This window comes from Epargyreus clarus, unplaced genomic scaffold (genome assembly GCF_041222505.1).
Source record: "Epargyreus clarus isolate Ecla_fem2 unplaced genomic scaffold, WU_Ecla_fem_2.2 ptg000007l, whole genome shotgun sequence".
In the NCBI taxonomy this organism is placed as follows: domain Eukaryota; kingdom Metazoa; phylum Arthropoda; class Insecta; order Lepidoptera; family Hesperiidae; genus Epargyreus; species Epargyreus clarus.
In genome coordinates, this window is record NW_027332215.1 from 8,860,909 (window position 1) to 8,879,813 (window position 18,905).

The following is an 18,905-nucleotide window of genomic DNA, read 5'->3' on the forward strand; positions in this document are numbered from 1 at the left end:
CTATGTGTTAATCGTCATGCATTCCGAAATATTTATCTTATTTTTGGACAAAAAAGAAGAATGTTATTGATTGATTTGATTACAATGAAAGCCAAAATACAATTGCAATTGCGCCTAACGGTGTTTTAAAAAGTTGTAACGCATTAAAAAGCTCGGGAGAACTGGCACCACCTCGAAGATGATAAAATATTAAATTACTGTTGATAAAAGAAGCAAAATTAAAATAACAATTTCGTATTAATATTGGCTAAACATATCGTGCACTGTTTGCGGTATAAATATTTCAAGTGGAAGAAAGATAAAGGAATCGCGGTCAACGCTGCGAAGTGGAACTAGCATATAAAGCTGTTTTTACACTGGAAGCATTGATGCGCAAACGGCTTTGTGTCAGAGAAACTGCATTTTAGAATTAATGCTAATTTATCATATCGTTTATCATTTTTGATAGATAAGAAAGAAGAGTTCGTTTCTCACAAGATTAGAAAATTTTCAAAATTAATTTCCCGCAGCGAAGACTACAAAGACCTTTTTCTAAGTACGTTGTCATTCACGAACATTGATTTTCTTTACCATGGAACGTTAATCCTTCGAAAGATATTGCAATAACGCTCGTATTACTATAATATCCGCCCAGACTTTGATCACTTCTTTAGACGGGGCTTATAACTTTTCTTAATACTGATTGCCTTTGCCGCGAACTCTGAGTATCTCAACACATTATTTCACGAGCACATATTGGAATAAATGCAGTGATAGTGTAGTGAAATTCAGTATATAAATCGGGAGTCTTACATTCGAACCCATCGCATGTACTTCTGATTTGCGAATACGCACATATTGAAAAGTATTAGAAATTAATTATGAGTTGCTATGACGGTAAAGGAAAAATATCGTAAGGAAATCTGAATGCCTAAGAATTGTTTAAAAAGTTCTCAAAGATGTGTCAAGTCTACCAATTTGTGCTTGGCCAGGATGGTGGTTTAAAGACGGTAGTTAATCTTTGTGCTAAGGCTCCGGAGACATCACCGACACACCTGTACCCCCTAAAGACAGCAGTACTAAGCTGGTGCTGTGTTCTGGTTTGACGGGTGTGTCCAGGGAGATACACTTACCAGAGGCGTTGTAATCTAGTCCTCAAGAGTAGAAACGTACTTGTGGGCGATCGCAGGTATCTTATCTGGGATTGATTATAGATGTGCATCAGGTGTACTGGATGCTGGTTTACTACTAATAAATCAACAGAGTATTAATGCCAGGATTAAAATCAATTTAGCGTTTATAATTTTAATTTCAATCGTGTTAATATATGTCATGTATCCTGCAGTTATCTTAGGATGTTTTAACTAACATCAATACATGTTCTCAACGTCCTAGATTCCCATTTAAATCTGCAACTCGGAGCGTAATGCCTCACACAGAGAACAAAGAAAAAACATGGTCCCATCCCAAGGGAAGCCTCATCTGGGAAATTGTCACTTTGCGGCGCCGCGCTAAAAATCATTATATGCAATTCTACCCTTTATGGGGTAATATTTTGTGCGGAAATAAGACATTTTTTACCTGAAATTCGCATGAGAAATTCAGGGAACAAGTTTCTTTTTTATTAACTGTCGTCGTCAATGGCCGCGTGAATCTCGTACGATCATGTTGTCGTGTATGTGGTAAGTCACATGTGTATGTGTATGTGATTTATTTTACGGAAAAACATTTTATCGTGATTTTAGTTAAAGGTTTTTATTCGGTTGCATTAAATTTACTCGTGTTATCAAACAAACGTGACTTGCATTTTGTTTAATACATTTTTTTGTCACTTAAGTTATAAATTATTTGTGCCTACCATAGATTAGTAAAGATTACTCACTCCTAACAAGAAAATGTACCCAGTTTTGAGAATTGAAATAGTTGCGTAAAAAAGTTTTGCCACGTCTCCGTGCTAAAATATCCCTAAAATATTATAAATTATTTATTTAATTTGTAAATTACGCAGTATTAGTTATTTATTCGTAAATTTTCTCTAAAAATGTTTTTATTTGTTAAGAATTCAAAAAAAGAACTTACTATAATTAGCCGTTTGTGGCTTCATTCAATTTCAAGGCGGCGAAGTATCTTTACTAATCTATGGTGCCTACATAAAACCATGACTGCGAAACCTATTACACTATTACTATCAAATTAACGTGTGATTGCCGCACCTAAGATATTATTTATATTCTTTCATGATTTTTTTTATATTCTTTTAGATTTTCTTATGTCGTATGTTTGATCTTCTTATATATATAATTCTCGTGTTACATTGTTAGTTACCGTACTCCTCCGAAACGGCTTTACCTATTTTCTCTAAATTTTATATGCATATTCAGTAGGTCTGAGAATCGACTACTATATATTTTTCGTACCCCTAAGTGATAAGGGTTGTTCACCATTAACATTTTTTTTATTTATATGGCAACATAACGTTTGCCGGGTCAGCTAGTAGATTTATAATTTTTTCATCATCCTCATCATCATGTCAGTATTATGGTGGTTAGGTGAGGATTCTCTCCTCGAAAGAGGTGACAGCCACAGTCTACGCCGCTTGAAAAATTCTATAGAGTCCAAACTCAACCAAGTGAAACATAATAATTAGTCAAAGTTTTCGCAAAGGCGTAGGCGATGAAGTTCGTTGACAAGCTTGGTATATTCTGGCAATAAAGCCAATTAAGAAATGCTAATAAAATTGTTAAGTGTTTATACCTTGTTCGTAAAATTGAAGTCTTTGAATAACATAACCTATTTTAAGACACTTTCGAAGAATGATGCGAATATAATTAAATTCGAAAATGATTTCGGAATTGAAATAAATACACTGTGTTTACATTATATATAAATAAACATAAACATACCATAGCTTCTGTTGCTGGAAAGTTCGTATTTTGAAAAAATATTTAGGTTATTTTGATTGACTGTGCACATGCTCAATGTACTGTTTATTATTTTAAAGTGTTTCGATGTTTCCAAATATACGTATTTTGAAAAGTCAAAATATAAATCGTTTGGCGTTTCATTATTTTTATCCAGAAAACCGAATACAAAATTTCATAGTGTATGCTTCAAAATAGACAGATTTTCAAACAAATATTCAACTCCTATTTTACCCCCTGAGGGGTGGAATTTTCATGTCAATAATTAAAAAAAAAATGTTAATTTTGTGTAACAAGTACCTATTTCTACAACGAACTTAACAATCGAAATACATTTTGAATAAAATTAATAACCATTCAAACCATTGAACTTTGAAGATTTGATGAATATAAGAAATTTATACTTACATTTTCTGGGAACCAGGGTGTGATGAAGGGAACCTCGAAGGTGTTGGCGTAGGAGTGCAAGGTGGCGAATGCGTCCGGTGGCACGAACCCCATCATAGTCACCACACCACGCGAGAACTGATGACATACTGTAACAAAGAAATTTTGTTTTACGTTATTTTATAATAAAGGAGTAGCAGACGAGCAATGCAGTCCATCTGATGGTATGGTTGCCCATGGACATCTCTAATCAACCCCAGATAGGATAAGATTCCTACCTGAGGTTAGCCACAGATGCGCCGTTAACCCTGAAGACTAAGCTGGAACGCATTGGAAAAGCATGTCTTTATTACCACACCGGATACTAATAATTATACTAATAGCTACTTTAGTGTCTACTAATACTTTAATAATAATAACTATAATGTATATGATTGGAATGCGCATTTCTTGTATTCATAAAACTTAATGGTAGGACTACAGTGTCAGGTTTGCTTAGCAGGCGAAAAATGTCGGGAGCAAATATTAATTGAATAGTAGCAAAACATTGAATTTATATTGCCGTGTGGGCGAAAGAAATCGTTTATGAAGTGTTCATTAAATTAAGACATAGAATTTTTTGGGTTCCCAAAGGGTAAAAACGGATCCTATTACTAAGACTCCGCTGTCTGCCGTCTTAATGTTTTTAGTTTTATCTATTGAACTGTAATAGGTAGACAGTTTACAAAATCTATTTACTTCAGTGGCTGTTATAATAACAAATACTAGAAATACAAATATATATGAAAATGTTGGTGGTACGGAACCCTCCGTGTGCGAGTTCGACTTGCACTTGGCCAATTATTATATGAATGTGAAATGGATAGGAAATGAGCATGAAATCCATTCAGTAAGTCACTAAGTGTTCCCTGCCGCCATGGACATCTGTAATCAGCTTCATATGGAGCAGTGATTCCTGAAGCTGATCAAAGATGCGTTGCGTCCTTAGGATTCAGATGATCACCTCTTATGTAAGTAGTGTTGACACCCTTACAATGAAATGCAGAATTACTTTACCCTAGTAAAAGGTATAGAATATAGAGTGTTACGAAAAAACTCTAAGTCTATGGGTAAAACAATTTATATCTGTCAATTTAGAAACACTTAAATCAAGGCGGTGATAGCCTAGTGTTTAAGAAACTTGGCCTCTCGATCGAGGGGTCCGAGGTTCAAATCTCAGGCACGAAGCTCTGTGCGTATAAGAAATTAATTACAACTTGCTAAACGGTGAAAAAAAACATCGTGAGGAAACCTGCTTATCTGAAAGATTTATAAAAAAAATCTTGAAGGTATGTGAAATCTACCAATACGCGCTTGCCCAGCGCGGTGGACTATCTAGTCCTTCTAATTAACTAACGAGGAGACCCGTGCCCAACAGTGGGGACAGTAATGGGTTGATAATGATGATGACGATGATGAGAATGATTCTAGAAACACTAAATTCATTTCATGAAACATTATTAATAAAATAGACCAATAGAAATTTACTACTTTATAACGTTTTCCGTATTTTTAGAGATAAATTTGATAACAGTAAATAGTGGATGCATGTAAGGGCTGTAAGTGCACCGCCGGATTTCGCCGCACTGGTTGTTCCTTTGTTGCTCTATACTTCAAGAAACTTTGTATAGGATTAAGGTCTCCTTACATTTAGAAAAGTCTGTGTATGGATGATGTGGCGCAAAGACGTTTACAAACTCATATCCTTCTTATATTGTTATATATTCTTCGAGCGGCTTAAGCAGATTCCACATTGTTGTATGAGGGACCGCTCTACAATGTTTTCAAAGCTATATTACTTCACTCCAGCTTATTTATTTCAAACTCCAACATCATAATGGGATGGGTTTATTGTCCCTCTGCTGGGAATGGGTCTTCTATTAGAATACAAATGGTTCGTGCCAAAGTCATCCATGACGGATTAATTTCCCTTAATTAAAAACGAGATTCCCTTAATTAACAGTTAATGTTTAATTACGGCATTGTATTTTAATAATTTCACGGTGTATGAATAATGTATGTGTGATCGAACTTTATGTATGAACTTAATGTATGATCGATCGAAATTATTTCATACTAGAAATTACATTACATTTCAATCTTAGATAGACTTAGTTGGGATAGATTGATTACATAATGCTTTAAAAATCTGAGGATATGATCGCATATTTTGAATAAAAATACTATGTTTCCTATTGTGTACGCAGCCTAATAGTGGTGACGTTAAAATAATTGTTAGTTAGATCTCGTGACGAAGGATACATCGTCACCAGTTTAGAATAGTTTACAACTTAATCAACAGGACCCTTATTTTGTGAAGCATGGCGACCCTAACTCGGATTGCCCGTTTGTTAATGACCCAACCCTCGATTACGCATCTAACGATCTAAGTGCTGTTCACGATTTTTGCTTTCCATCCCCTAATCACATTCACTGTTGATTACTACTTCCTTTGTGAGCGCGCAATGTATCGCAAAGTATCCTATTGTGATAGTTTCAGGGGAAAAATGTCGGAGATTCTGGATAGTGAAGTGTTTTTGTCCAACGGATTGCAGAGAAATGAGATTGCTAGTTTATTACCCATAAGCAGCTGATCCCTTATGTCAAAGAGTAATTATATGCTTACAACAGGGTTTATGTATGATGATTCACAGACCACTATTTCGTATTTCGGTAAAGTTGATTAGGACAGACATTATGTCTTTCGAGAGGATGGAAGAAATTGCAGTTGTAATAAGTATAAAACCACTTTGTTTTATGGAATATCCACTGAAATAAAATATGTTTAGATGTAATTTATATTGTACTAGCTGACCAGGCAAATTTAGTACCGCCTCAAAATCTATTTATCAAATATAATTTATATAAAATATAACCTATGTTACTCGTGGATAATGTAGCTTTCGAATGGTGAAATAATTTTTAAAATCGGTCCAGTAGTTTTTGAGCCTATTCATTACAACCAAACAAACAAACGAAGTTTTTCTCTTTATAATATTAGTGTAGATTAATGTAGATACGAAATTATATTAAGTTCTAGAGTTGGTAGAGATGTCTAGGGGTAGCAAGGAGCAAAGCAAGTGGTGCGTCTAGTTGCAGACCGGTCGTGGAGCGGTCACCATCTGAAATACAGAGGGTTCAGGTTCAATTCCGGCTAGTTAGATATCTAAATGAGATTTTTGTTCTGGGTCTTGGTGTACTGATCATTGTGTGTTTTCATAGCAGCCACTACACAGGAGTTTTAGGGTTGAATGTAGAAAAGTATTTATTCTACGTACCAATATTGATAATTTTGTTAAATATAAAACAATCTTTCAAATATCCGAACAAACTCATTACATACTTTTTAATAATATCATTAAATTTAATTACAATATTTTCGTATGACGTAACACGTTGATGATGTTAATGAAATTGATGATCATTGATCCATTCATAATTTATTGATTGCATCAAATTCATATCAATGGCTGCATTATATCTGAGTAATTATAATATGAATACATCATTATAATGTAGGTAATAGGATAATGTGTTCAACCAGTATTTACAAGGTGTAATTAATTTTGAATATTATTACGGGTATAAACCCATAGATTAGTAAAGGTTACTCACTCCTAACAAGAAAATGTACCCAGTTTTGGGAATTGAAATAGTTGCGTAAAAAGTTTTGCCACGTCTCCGTGCTAAAATGTCCCTAAAATATTTGAAATAATTATTTATTTATTATGTAAATTACGCAGTATTAGTTATTTATTCGTAAATTTTCTCTAAAAATGTTTTTATTTGTCAAGAATTAAAAAAAAGAACTTACTAAAATAAGCTGTTTGTGGTTTCATTCAATTTCAAGGCGGCGAAGTATCTTTACTAATCTATGTATAAACCAAATAATTATTCGAAAGTGCTTCACTTAAACAGTAACGTAGCAATATAATAAAATATTTTAATTAAATAATCCATCCATATCTATTGGAGGCTTAATGCAGTTTCCTTCATGTCATCATACAAGTTGACGAAAGGTAACACCTTAGTTCCAATATAATTACCATTAGCAAAAAAAATCTCCTCCATCAGTTATTGAATATAACAAATAAATCAAATATACAGATGGCCAGAACCGGATCAGATCTTCAAATCTATCATTTACATTTCTCCCTGGCCGGGAATTGAGTATGCGTTGATTGCGTTGATATTCTGTGTAATTTGCTATTAGATTTTTATTTTCATGTCTACATTCTCCTCGATAATCGTATTTCTTGTCATTAGTTATACTTCTCAATAGCATAGCGCATGGCGTAGCACATGACAAGTTGTCGTAGTACTGTCGTAACTGTCCGTAGCGCGTTTGTTTATTTTCCGTAGCAGCGGCTACGGACGTAAAAGCGTTTTTTTCGAAATGTGTTCGAAATTGAATAACTAGTGGCAGTAGCAGTCTTTCCAGCTTCACCGGATTTTGGTGGCCAAAATCTCAGCTGGGACAAGAGGATTATGGACTGGAAGGGAGGGATTGTATAGATCGTCCACATTCGCTACAAGGAGGGAAGGCGGGCTCAGCTACTTTTATACAGGGTTGTTATAAACGAGACGTACAGGTATACAACGACACCAAAATATATTAAGAGTGGCCCGACCATTTATTTTGTAATAGATCGTAGTGGTTTAATTAATCTTTATGTCGTACTGGATTGCATTAAAATAAGTGTAGGGACAACCCTCAGGTTCGTAATACATAAAATATCCTTGAGGTTATCATGGATTTTATTAAAAAATTAAGTGGGATTGAAGTCCATATAGGACAGAGTTTTATTTACTCCAGACTTACTTATTGTCTGAAATATAATTTGATTAAGAATGAACTTTTCTAGACATTGTCTTTACATTCAGTTCACGGTAAGTATGAGATGGTATGTATAGCGAGAGCTTCCGTATGCAACTTTTATCCAGTTGGTATAGGTTCGTTTTACCTGAGCACGTGAGTTGGATTAAAATCGGTGAGAACGAGATGTCTCCGTGCATGAGTGCGATAGGGCCTAGGAAGTCATTAGATCGTTGAAGTTTAATTTGTAAAATTACTTTTGGTTAGAAACCATGATTGTCTACTGGTATATATTTCGACCTGCTACTTTGCTGTGTATTAGAAATTTATTTTTCCTACTAAAAATAAGTTTGTATGTATGGTATATTACGGCATACAAGACACACATAAAGACATATAATCATTTATATTAAACATGTTGGTGCACTATATCTATCAATCTATACTTATTATAAAGTGATTTCTCCCTCCACCTCTGTTTGTCTGTCAAAACGCAATAAACTCAAAATCTACCGAACCAATTCTCATGTAATTATCTACTGAAAGGTTTGATATAAATTAAAAATAGGTGTGGCGGTAGTATACGGTTGAAATCGCAGTTAAAAGAGTGTTAAGTCTAGGATTTTTTCGCCCCTACGTCACGCTCTCGTGGCGCAATGGTTAGCGCGTTCGGCTGTTAAGCTCGAGAGGACGGTGGTTCGAATCCACCCGAGAGCGTGGATGGCAGGGAAGTTCTATTTTTCATTTCTTACATATTTTCACTTTTTTCCTTTCTGAATTTGATCTTCATCATATTTTTTTTATATTTTCCTCTATTTCCAAAATAATATCCAAAATATTTCCAATTTTTCACTGTTTTACTTTCATTTTGAAAAAAAAAAATTAATTACACCAAAACTGGAGTATCGCAGAGATCTTTAATTTAAAATTATATTTACATAGATCTCCTTTCAGAATATGAAGAGGTGCTTGCCAATTTAGGAATATTATTTTCCTTAAGTAATGTATTTTTAAGTACCTTAAGTAGTAAGTATTTATCGATATGAATTTGCTAGTTTCCGTTCCATATCCGATGAGCTCGATAGTATGTGCATTATCATTTTAGCGTCCCACTGCTGGGCATGGTCTCCTTTCACCACGCTAGCCAAATGAAAATTGGTAGACTTTGAGAACTTAACGCTCAGACGTGCAGCGTTCAGCAGTTCACTTAATAAAATTTTAGCGTATGTTCCTGAAGGAAGCTGGACCAATTTAGGTACACAGTAACGAAAAATCGTTTCATTAATTAAATATTAAACCTACTTTGACGTAAAATTTGTTAAAGGTACAAATTCATTTAGATGTACCTCATCTTATTTGTTGGAACGCGGGCGAAGCCGCGGGTACCTATTACTAGTAAGAATTTAATTATATTAACGACAAGATTTTTTATAAAAAAAAAACAAATAAGAGCATTTTTCATAAAAAGAGTGAATTTATTCAGACCTTAAAATATTTGGTCATTACGTTTAGTATTTCAATTATAACATGAATGTCAATTAAGCAATATAGTTAAGACGACTTTTGAAATTCAAGTAACTCTCACTGACCTTACAAGACAATTTCAGTTAATTCAATTTGTACTTAAATTTTACTTTGAAACATTTAACTTTGTTCATAATGAAATTTTTATAATCTGACTTATATTACTTTAAGCCTATTTAATATGTACCGTTAAAATATTATATTGTGTAACAAGAACAAAAGAAATGAAGTCGAATACTTCGAGGATCATCGCCGGAGACACCACCGCCACACTTCGTCTACCTTATACCTCCAGTGCTTTCTATTTTAAAGATGTAGAAATGGAAAGCTCAGAGGTGGGAACGTATGTATAGTGGACTTCAGGTAGAACCTTAATCTCACGTTAGGTTGATTAAGATAATCCACCGAGTGATTGAAAGGCACGTTTTATAGTTCAATTAAATGAAATAATATATACCGTCACAGTATATACTTATTTCAATACTTAGTGGTCTATGTAGTCCTCACCTTATATGTGGTTAAAGATTCCATTTATGACGGGTTTAGATAATCGCGAATAATCGGCCGAGAAACTTGATGAACTTTGATAATTAAAATGACAAGTATGTAAACGCTGCGCACGATGACAGGCGCGAAATACTTTGATTCGCGCTAAAAAAATATTTACGAACTTGTATTCGCGTATATTCGTTTTCACTCGCGAGTGAATACGAATCCCGTTATAAAGATGTGGTCAAACAGACCGACACATCAACGTTGTAATTACTTCATTTATGATATACGAGAATATATTCCAATATTATTATCATTACTCGAAACCTTAAGACCAAGCTTGGAATTTCTGAAATTTCGTAAATCTTTTTATTGGTCCTTTAGGCAATAAATTGTACAGAGACAATTCCCAAAGGGTGAATACGGAGTTAATTTTTGTATGTAAACGACATTTTCGAGATATTAACTTGAAATTTGGTATGTCAAAGAAGGCGGCGAAACATTGTAGCTATTACCAGAAAATAATTCGTATAATATTTTTGTTTTTCGTACATAGCAAACGACCAAGTACTGTACATTTTTGTAAGAGTCATATAACGCCTTTTATTATTTAGATAAAGCACCTAATTTAGAACGCTTCATATTCATTCAAGCTTTTCTTTTTTTTCATACTCAGAACATCGCTGCTTAACTCTGCTTTCTTTCTTTGTATTTTTTTAAATATTTATTTGTTGATACTTAAAGAACCTGTGTTTATATATGTATCGTAATTATGTATAAAATCAATAATGATGACTTAAGATAAACAAATATTTTCCGAACAAAATAAAGCCCTGTTTTTTTGAAGTGAAATGTAGGAAAATATCACCAATGTTCATTATCTTAAAACGCTTCACATGTTATACAATAAAATATAACGAAGTTACTTAGTATCAATTTGTAAAAGCTAATAGCACTAATACAGTTAAGCGGGACAATTTTCTCTCTACCTGTAGGTTATTTCCACCGATAACCAGGCAGATCACGCGCGAAGATAAAATAAACTTACTGACTACCTTCATAGTACAAGTTTTATATTGTGAAGAGTATTATATTTTTATGTAACACCTTATTGCTTGGTTTCACGACAGACTGTCGTCAGACAAACTTATTGCGCTCCCTTCATCTCCTTCATTTCTTCTGGTCAGGTCTGGGTGGAATTTTTCAAATGCAGCTTTTGCAGTTACAATTATAATTCTTTTGTATAAATCTTATGTCGTGTCTAAATTCCACAATAGTTTTTCATGTTCAAAGGTATTAAGAGCGTTTGCAAACCTACACAAACCAAGTAATACGCACTATCCACGTGACGTAAGTGGACGCGGCTTTAAAGTTAAGGAAACTTAATTCTTGAGTGCCATTCAAGTCTTTTATGGTTGAGAAATGAGAAGATGCGTTACGTACTAGTAACGTAAAACAATCATATGGAGATATAAAATCCTAGCATCCTGATCAGCATCAGCATGTAGTACAGTCATGTAATTTTCTGTCACACATCAAGCAATGAAACTGAATACATAAATAGAAAATGCCGTAGCATTTAGGATCAATACAAATGTAATTCTGGAACTACGCGTTTGGTTGAAAGAAAGCCGTCTAAGTTGAGAACGTTATTAGAGATGTGATCGTACGTAGATCGAGTATATGTCTAATACGATTATTTAGGAGACGCGTCAATTTATCGAGAAACTCTACGGTTAGTCTGACTATAAAAAAACAAATATATTGTCAAGTTTTTTTTGCATGCGTTTTCTTTTCATTTGAAAGAAGAAAATATCCATTCATAATTCGTTTTAGAGGAGACCCGTGCCCAGCAGTAAGAAAATAATGAGTGGTCGACGAACCTTAAGAAGAGTCGGATCTCAAGGCAAAATAAATAAAATACATATTCTACTATGATAAATATCTGGGGGCACGGCAGTGCCCCGCCAAGACGAGCAAAAAAGCTGCAGGGCCGCATCATCCTTTCCTCTTTTAACTTTATTGTGGATAAAACTAGAGGCCTGAATTTTCGGGAATTATAAATTTCATAAAATTTATAACAAGTAGTTTAAAAATTATAACTAGTTAAAGTTTCTTAAGTTTGTCTATTAGTCTGTAATTAATTTATACGTCTTAATTAAGTAGATATCGATACATTGATATAGTTATACATATGATTGCGTTCTTCTAATAGCATACTGTGTACACTAATTGCCGAAAACCACATTAATTAAGCACCCTCGAATAAATCATGTGAACGGTAATAACTGTTTATTATCTAGCTGTATTGTAATACAGCTAAATATTCAAGTCACAGACCTTGTTCGACTTAGAGATAAAAAAGCGACTTTTATTTTAAAATGTTTTTATAGGTGGTAGAACCCTATAAGTTTTGACTCTGATAGCACCACCGCGTCACTCACTTTTGCTGTATGACAAAGAGTTGTTTTTTGGTATTGGAGATTGGTTACAAAACGATACTTATCCGAGACGTTCCAACTTAGTCCTTAGTGGTAGCAACGCATATTTCTTTAGGACCGTAAAATGTGTTCAATTGAAATTCCGAACAATTTTTTGCAATATACGAGTGGGGATATATCATTACAAAAACAATGTACGGAGTAGTGCGAGTTTAAGTAGATCTTACTAATTTGGTATCTTTATATCATCTTTACCTATCTTTATACCATAGCCATCATGACTTACGAGCTGCTTAAGATTGCGTAAATTACTTTTACAATAGATAAACAAGACAGAACAAACTTTAATAACTATTTCATTAAAACTTCATGTCTCGTTAATAGTCGTCAGTGAAATCCTACCTTACCAGCATTAGTATTCCACGCGCTTCTTGTTAGAATAATCCAAAACTGTTAGTAATACCGTAGCGAAGTTTCTCGCTGCATTTAAATTTATGTGGAAAAATAATAGCCATTATTACGCTTTAGCGAATCGCGGTTGGAAATCTTTCTTTGTACAATACAATGGATTGTATTCACGCTACTCATAGATGTTGTATGAACAATGTAGACTTTTGATGTTTAAATGCATTTTATTGTATGTGCTCGTCGGAAAATCGTAATGAGCGTAACGGAGTGAAGGCATGCGAATTACGTCTTGTGAGATTGACGTTAAAAAAATTGCAACGCTTCCTAGCTGTAAAGGAAAGTAGACTGCACATTATATAACGGTAATGTACATTTGCTTCGTGTTAAACATGCAAATTGCTTATAAACTTCTGTAATTCAATTTTTAACTTCATTTGCATGGTGATCATGTAATATCCGACTTGTGACTCGTTATAAGTTCAATCCCATGTCCATAATTTAAAGTTACTGTAAATGTCGTTTTTAAAACTTAAAAATATTGAATTACATAAAAAGCATTGCATTGCATATGAGGCAATCTTAGTGATCAGGAAGGGCACCGCATCTGCTCAACCTTAGGTAAAAGCCATGTTTTTAATAGTTAGTTGCTGGATGCCCTTGGGAGGCAACGACCACTTCTTATCGGGTGGACTTTACGTTCATTTGAATTTTTAACTTTAAAAATTAAGGTCCTTTTTGTACCTTTTTGTTCATAAACTAAGATATATTTATTGTTGATGTTATGAACACATTTAAATACAATGTGTAAAGATCAATTCAAATGTTGTCCCATTTGCATATTCTTCAAAATCAGTACGTCTCCACTGCTGCGGTTTCGTATCAGAAGTCCTACCCGCAACATGTCCGAAGTCCGCGCCGGAAGTGCTTATTGGCGATTGTCGAAAGCCGCCTAGAAGCCGAACGCTCCTTTCATATGTGAACCGATGCATGCATTTGCAGCTATAAAGTGCTCAATTGCTCAATAGTTACAACATAAATAAACGCTACCAACTTTAGATAAATTATACTTTAAGATACAAACGTGAATATACCGAAAACGAAAATACATCACTGTTAACAACCCCAGCAGAGCGCAGAACTCGAACGTAACATTTCTCGGCACTTTCAACTAAATTGTGACAATCTTAGAAGTTTCACATATTTATATACAAAGAGCGTAAAGAAAAAATACATGCCGAGTTCCCATATGAAATAACAATAACTTACTGCGGCGAAAACTATGTTAGCGAGAATACTTCGACATCGAGTCAACATTTACAAAATTCGCATCTGAAAGTATAATATTATGTACCTTTAGGTACGCTCAAGTCGATTGTAATGAGAAAAGTTTGTTGGTAAATATGGAATACTTAAAATATTTCAAAAGAAATGGAATCGCGTTTAATAAAAATGCGTCAACCGGACTGCCGAGTTGCGTCATTACATTCGTGAAACGCTTCTGAATTATGAATTTGATAATAAACTTGTTATAAAGTAAATTTTGGTGTTTATAAAATGTTTTCTGGAAACGAAAACGATTATAACTTGTTAAGATGAGCTTTTCATTGAGTGGAATAAAGAAATATAAAACAAATTGCTACAATTTTGCTTAGTTAAGTATAAAACATCTCAACCATTTTCCGGCTTTAATTATGTCTAATAAATAGAAGCTTTATTATGTAAAATGGGAGTGATTACGTTTTTTTGGACGTTTCTTGTTCTCATTTTTGGTTAAGGAGGTAATTTCACGACAAACCCGTCATAATGAATAAGTGAAATTTGTGATCAACCTGTTTCAGAGTTAGTAGTTAGTTATAAGCACTTAACGCTTACAAACGGTTTAGAGCCAGCGAGTATCAGCTAGTCGACCCATGATGCGGCTCCGACGTGACCGGCATACCGCCCCGCGGCGACCAGCAATATTTGCTTTTTTTTTATTACCGCATCCATATTTCAACAGGAATACCCCCAACAATATTTGGAAGTACCGAGAGCACTAATACGTGCGTGGTAGGAAAGATGATTTCGTCGCCCTTCTCAATATTCTTAGCAGACCCTACAAAATCCACAATTGAATTGTTAATAGTGTATATTCCTTTTTAAATCCGATTTTATCGTGATTGGATTTTTTCAATATAGTAAAATTATGTATGCCATTTTAACCATATTCCTAAAAAAAATATACATATCCTTGCAATAACATCAGCAGGTAAATATTCAAGCGATCTGCATTAGATGTGTGTCAGAATTCTTCAAATAACATGCAATTCTTCAAGTAACAGCAAACTTAAAATTGCGGTCGCGACCAAAAATTGGAAGTCAAATTTGTTTACACTTTATATATGTTAAGTAGTGAAACCACTGCCAACCGCCAGATTATTCCTGCCAACAAAATATCGTGAAGACGCATACAGTTCCGTGAAATTGCAATGATCACTCAACTCTATAAAAGTAGGTCGAAATACGAGTACGAGTTCATCCGTTCGATTCAGTCATCGGGCATGTCGTGGTGCTTATAAAAATAATAAGCTGTTCCCCGAATCGGTAATTTTTAGAATTTTATTTTAAACAGTCCATTTAATTTGAAATACTGAGATATTTGTATTTTGATATATTTTAACGTAGAACACGATTTGGCGAAATTCCGAAAATCGTGTTATTCGCAATTAATTTATCTTTATAAAATATTCGAATTATAGTATCATGTACTACATTTATTTGTAAAAATACAACAATAATAAAATATGAATAGTGCTTTTTCATGGTAAATAAATTAAAGTTTTATATTACAGTTTTTCAACAAAAGCAGTACTTGATACGACATGAATTTGAAGCAATTTTATGTTTGCAGGTTTACTTATACATATTTTTTTATAAAATATGGCGAACATTTTTTATACATGATCCCTTCATTCTTTTTCTAACTAACCCAACCTAACCTTACCAATATAGCAAACGTACCTTGTTATTACGTGTGGTTTTCGTCTCTCGTGGACAGTTCGGCAACACAGAAGAGTAAATGAATAGCCGGGTTCCAAGCAGTACTTTTTTACACCTTTTAAAATAAATACTATGAAAGAACGACACCTTTCTATTGAGTGATTCCAATGAATAGAAATTAAATGCATCAATTGAAAAAGAAAACCATTCATTGTAAAGTTAAAAATAAAATGCAAATGGGAGTAATGCAGCCGATGTTACTGCCATAATTTAGACAAATTCAACCACACCTCATAATATGTTAAAATTTGTCAAGCCGTGTGGGTTGCAGGGCGTGCAAACAAATTAGACATAGGTACATGCACATGTGCGCTCGAAAAAAATTATCCTCCGCAGTCGGGTAAAATACAGGTCATTTAGGTATAGAGCCAAAGCTTTCTTGATTGGCATTGTCACATGAGTCCTATTATTATTCAGTATAATATCCAAAACTGCACGGTCGGTTGGCTGACTGCCACCTTTTTGATTAGGTCTACCACGAATCAGCAGTTTTCATTCTGCAGTGTAAACCGACGGAAAAATAATTTCCTAATATGACTATTTTCCATCACAAAGGATCTAAAATTACCATTAATATATTTCCATTAAGATTGACGGTATTTATTTTAAGAAATAATAACATAGTATTGCAATCTCAATGCAATGCAAAAATAATTTCAAAGGTATGTGAAGTCTATCAATACGCATTTGGCCAGCGCGGTCGACTATGGAGTAATCCGTCTCATTTTTAAAGGAGACCCGTGCCCAGTAGTAAGACAGTAATGGGTAGACGACGACGATGCTTGACAACGAAAACCATACACAACGAATAAATAATCTCTTTCCTTTCGGACACCGTCAAAAAAAAAACCAGGCACTCCGGGAGTGCCGGTTGAAGTGAAAACTTGAATATAACGTTGTGCATTTAACATATTATTATCGCCGATACCCAAAACAGTAGCATTAAACATGTACTTTCCTTTGGACTTGGTAACTGAACGGTTTATATCGCCAAGGACTCCATTTATGCAAATTCGAAGACTTCAGCGTATTCCCAGTCAATATGGAATATATCGGCAGGTGATAAACGTTCCAATTGAAGTAAACACGGTGCATCAGTTACTAAGATGAGAATAAAAGGAAAATTCTTACGAATTTTCGATCAGGTCACGTGTCCTGACGCGAGTTTAACATTTTTTACCCATCGCAAAAAGTGCACAACGCCACTGGAGGAGATTTCACTTCAAAAAAATTAAGCCACTGTACGCATGTAACTTGTAATACAACCTTAATATAACTAAAGAATGTGCAAATGTACTTAAATCATTTGCGATAATTTAGCCTCACCTTACGTTATTATAAATATTTAATCATTTTAGCCCGTTAATACCTCATAGCATAGCGCTGGAGCCAGCGCGTCGCACATTCCGTGAATAGCTGCGCAGAGCCGCTCCCGGCAGCTATGTGCTATGGCACCTACCGGTGTTTAGTGAATTTAGAAAGGGTATGTTTAGAATTTAGATAAGTGGAATATTTATTGACTAATTCGGAAATTATTGATATTGGAATGTTTCGATTTATTAACAACTCGTATTCGGTTTGTAGGTTTGTGATCTTGCTTTGAGGATACTTAATTTCAAAATTTATTTATATTTATTGTCTTAAAGTTATTTGTTTGTTTGTCTTTTATTTTGTTTATTTGGACCGTATAAACATGCTCATAATCAGACAGCAAACAGTAACTTAGTTGTTGTAAAACGTTAGCTACGTACAACGTTAGCTTGCAAACATGCACGCTAATCTACCTATTACGAACGTAATCCTACAAAAATTTTTTTAACAAAAAATACAACCGACTTCTATGTCACTACAAAGTAAAAAATAATTGAAATAAATGTTGGTTTCGTACATATTTCTGAAGTCGCACGAACACCAAATATTTTCAAACACAACTCAATTATTCCCATCGGTTGAGGAGTTACATATTTTGACTCCGGGCCACATTATCAGACCCTTAAATAGTCAATGATGAACTGGCTTTGTAATTTCATTAGAACCTACACTAAATATCTTCAAACACAACTAAATTATTCCCATCGATTGAGGAGTTACATATTTTGTCTCCGAGCTACATTATCAGACCCTTAAATAGTCAATGATAAACTGGTTTTGCAATTTCATTAGAACCTACACCAAATATCTTCAAACAAAACTCAATTATACCCGTCGGTTGAGGAGTTACATATTTTGTCTTCAGAACCCGCTCTGATCCTCATCATATTAAGATGGGACCAACTTGTAGCAATTGTACACACACGAAATTAAAGGCATTAAAATAGGTTCATAAACGGCGAAGTTATGGCTGTTATATTTACATGGGTGGAGGAGTTCCCCTCATTTTCTCCAGAACCCATCAATGGATCCTAACCATATTTAAATGGGACCAACTTCCAGCTCGTCTCTATACAATAAAAAAAGAATTATTAAAATCGGTCCACTAACAGCGGAGTAATTCGTGTACATACATAAAAAAAAAGATACCGGCCGAATTGATAACCACCTCCTTTTTGAAGTAGGTTAAAAATGTAACGTCATCTTAAACATAATTTATCCTGTTAGCCCGAGTAACTCAGGAAAACAAACAAAATTAAAAGTGTTCTAATTGTGTTCGTGTTGTCTCATATAAAATAATACAATAAGGTTAATTAAAATTACCACATTTCGCAGCATCGCGAAGATACGGCTACAAAATCACTTACAGTTACAAACAATGAATGATATAAGTAACAATGTGGATTTGAAACACACAATTTTATCTTAATGACGTCACCAAAGAAAGTTCTTAAACTTGAGGCATCAAGAACTCGGCTTGTGATGTTA

General features: G+C 34.2%; 1 protein-coding gene and 1 non-coding gene across 2 annotated transcripts in view; one reads left to right on the forward strand and one right to left on the reverse strand.

Annotated features, from left to right (window-relative positions):
* Positions 1 to 18,905, reverse strand: part of LOC140743575 (glutamate receptor 1-like) — a 99,812-nt gene that overhangs the window by 48,167 nt on the left and 32,740 nt on the right. Inside the window, exon 3 of the mRNA XM_073074970.1 lies at positions 3,309 to 3,436. Within this exon, the coding sequence (XP_072931071.1) occupies positions 3,309 to 3,436 (128 nt within the window). The remainder of the gene's footprint in view (positions 1 to 3,308; positions 3,437 to 18,905) is intronic.
* TRNAN-GUU (transfer RNA asparagine (anticodon GUU)) lies at positions 8,785 to 8,859 on the forward strand. The gene has a single exon. It is a non-coding gene; the product is annotated as a tRNA-Asn (tRNA).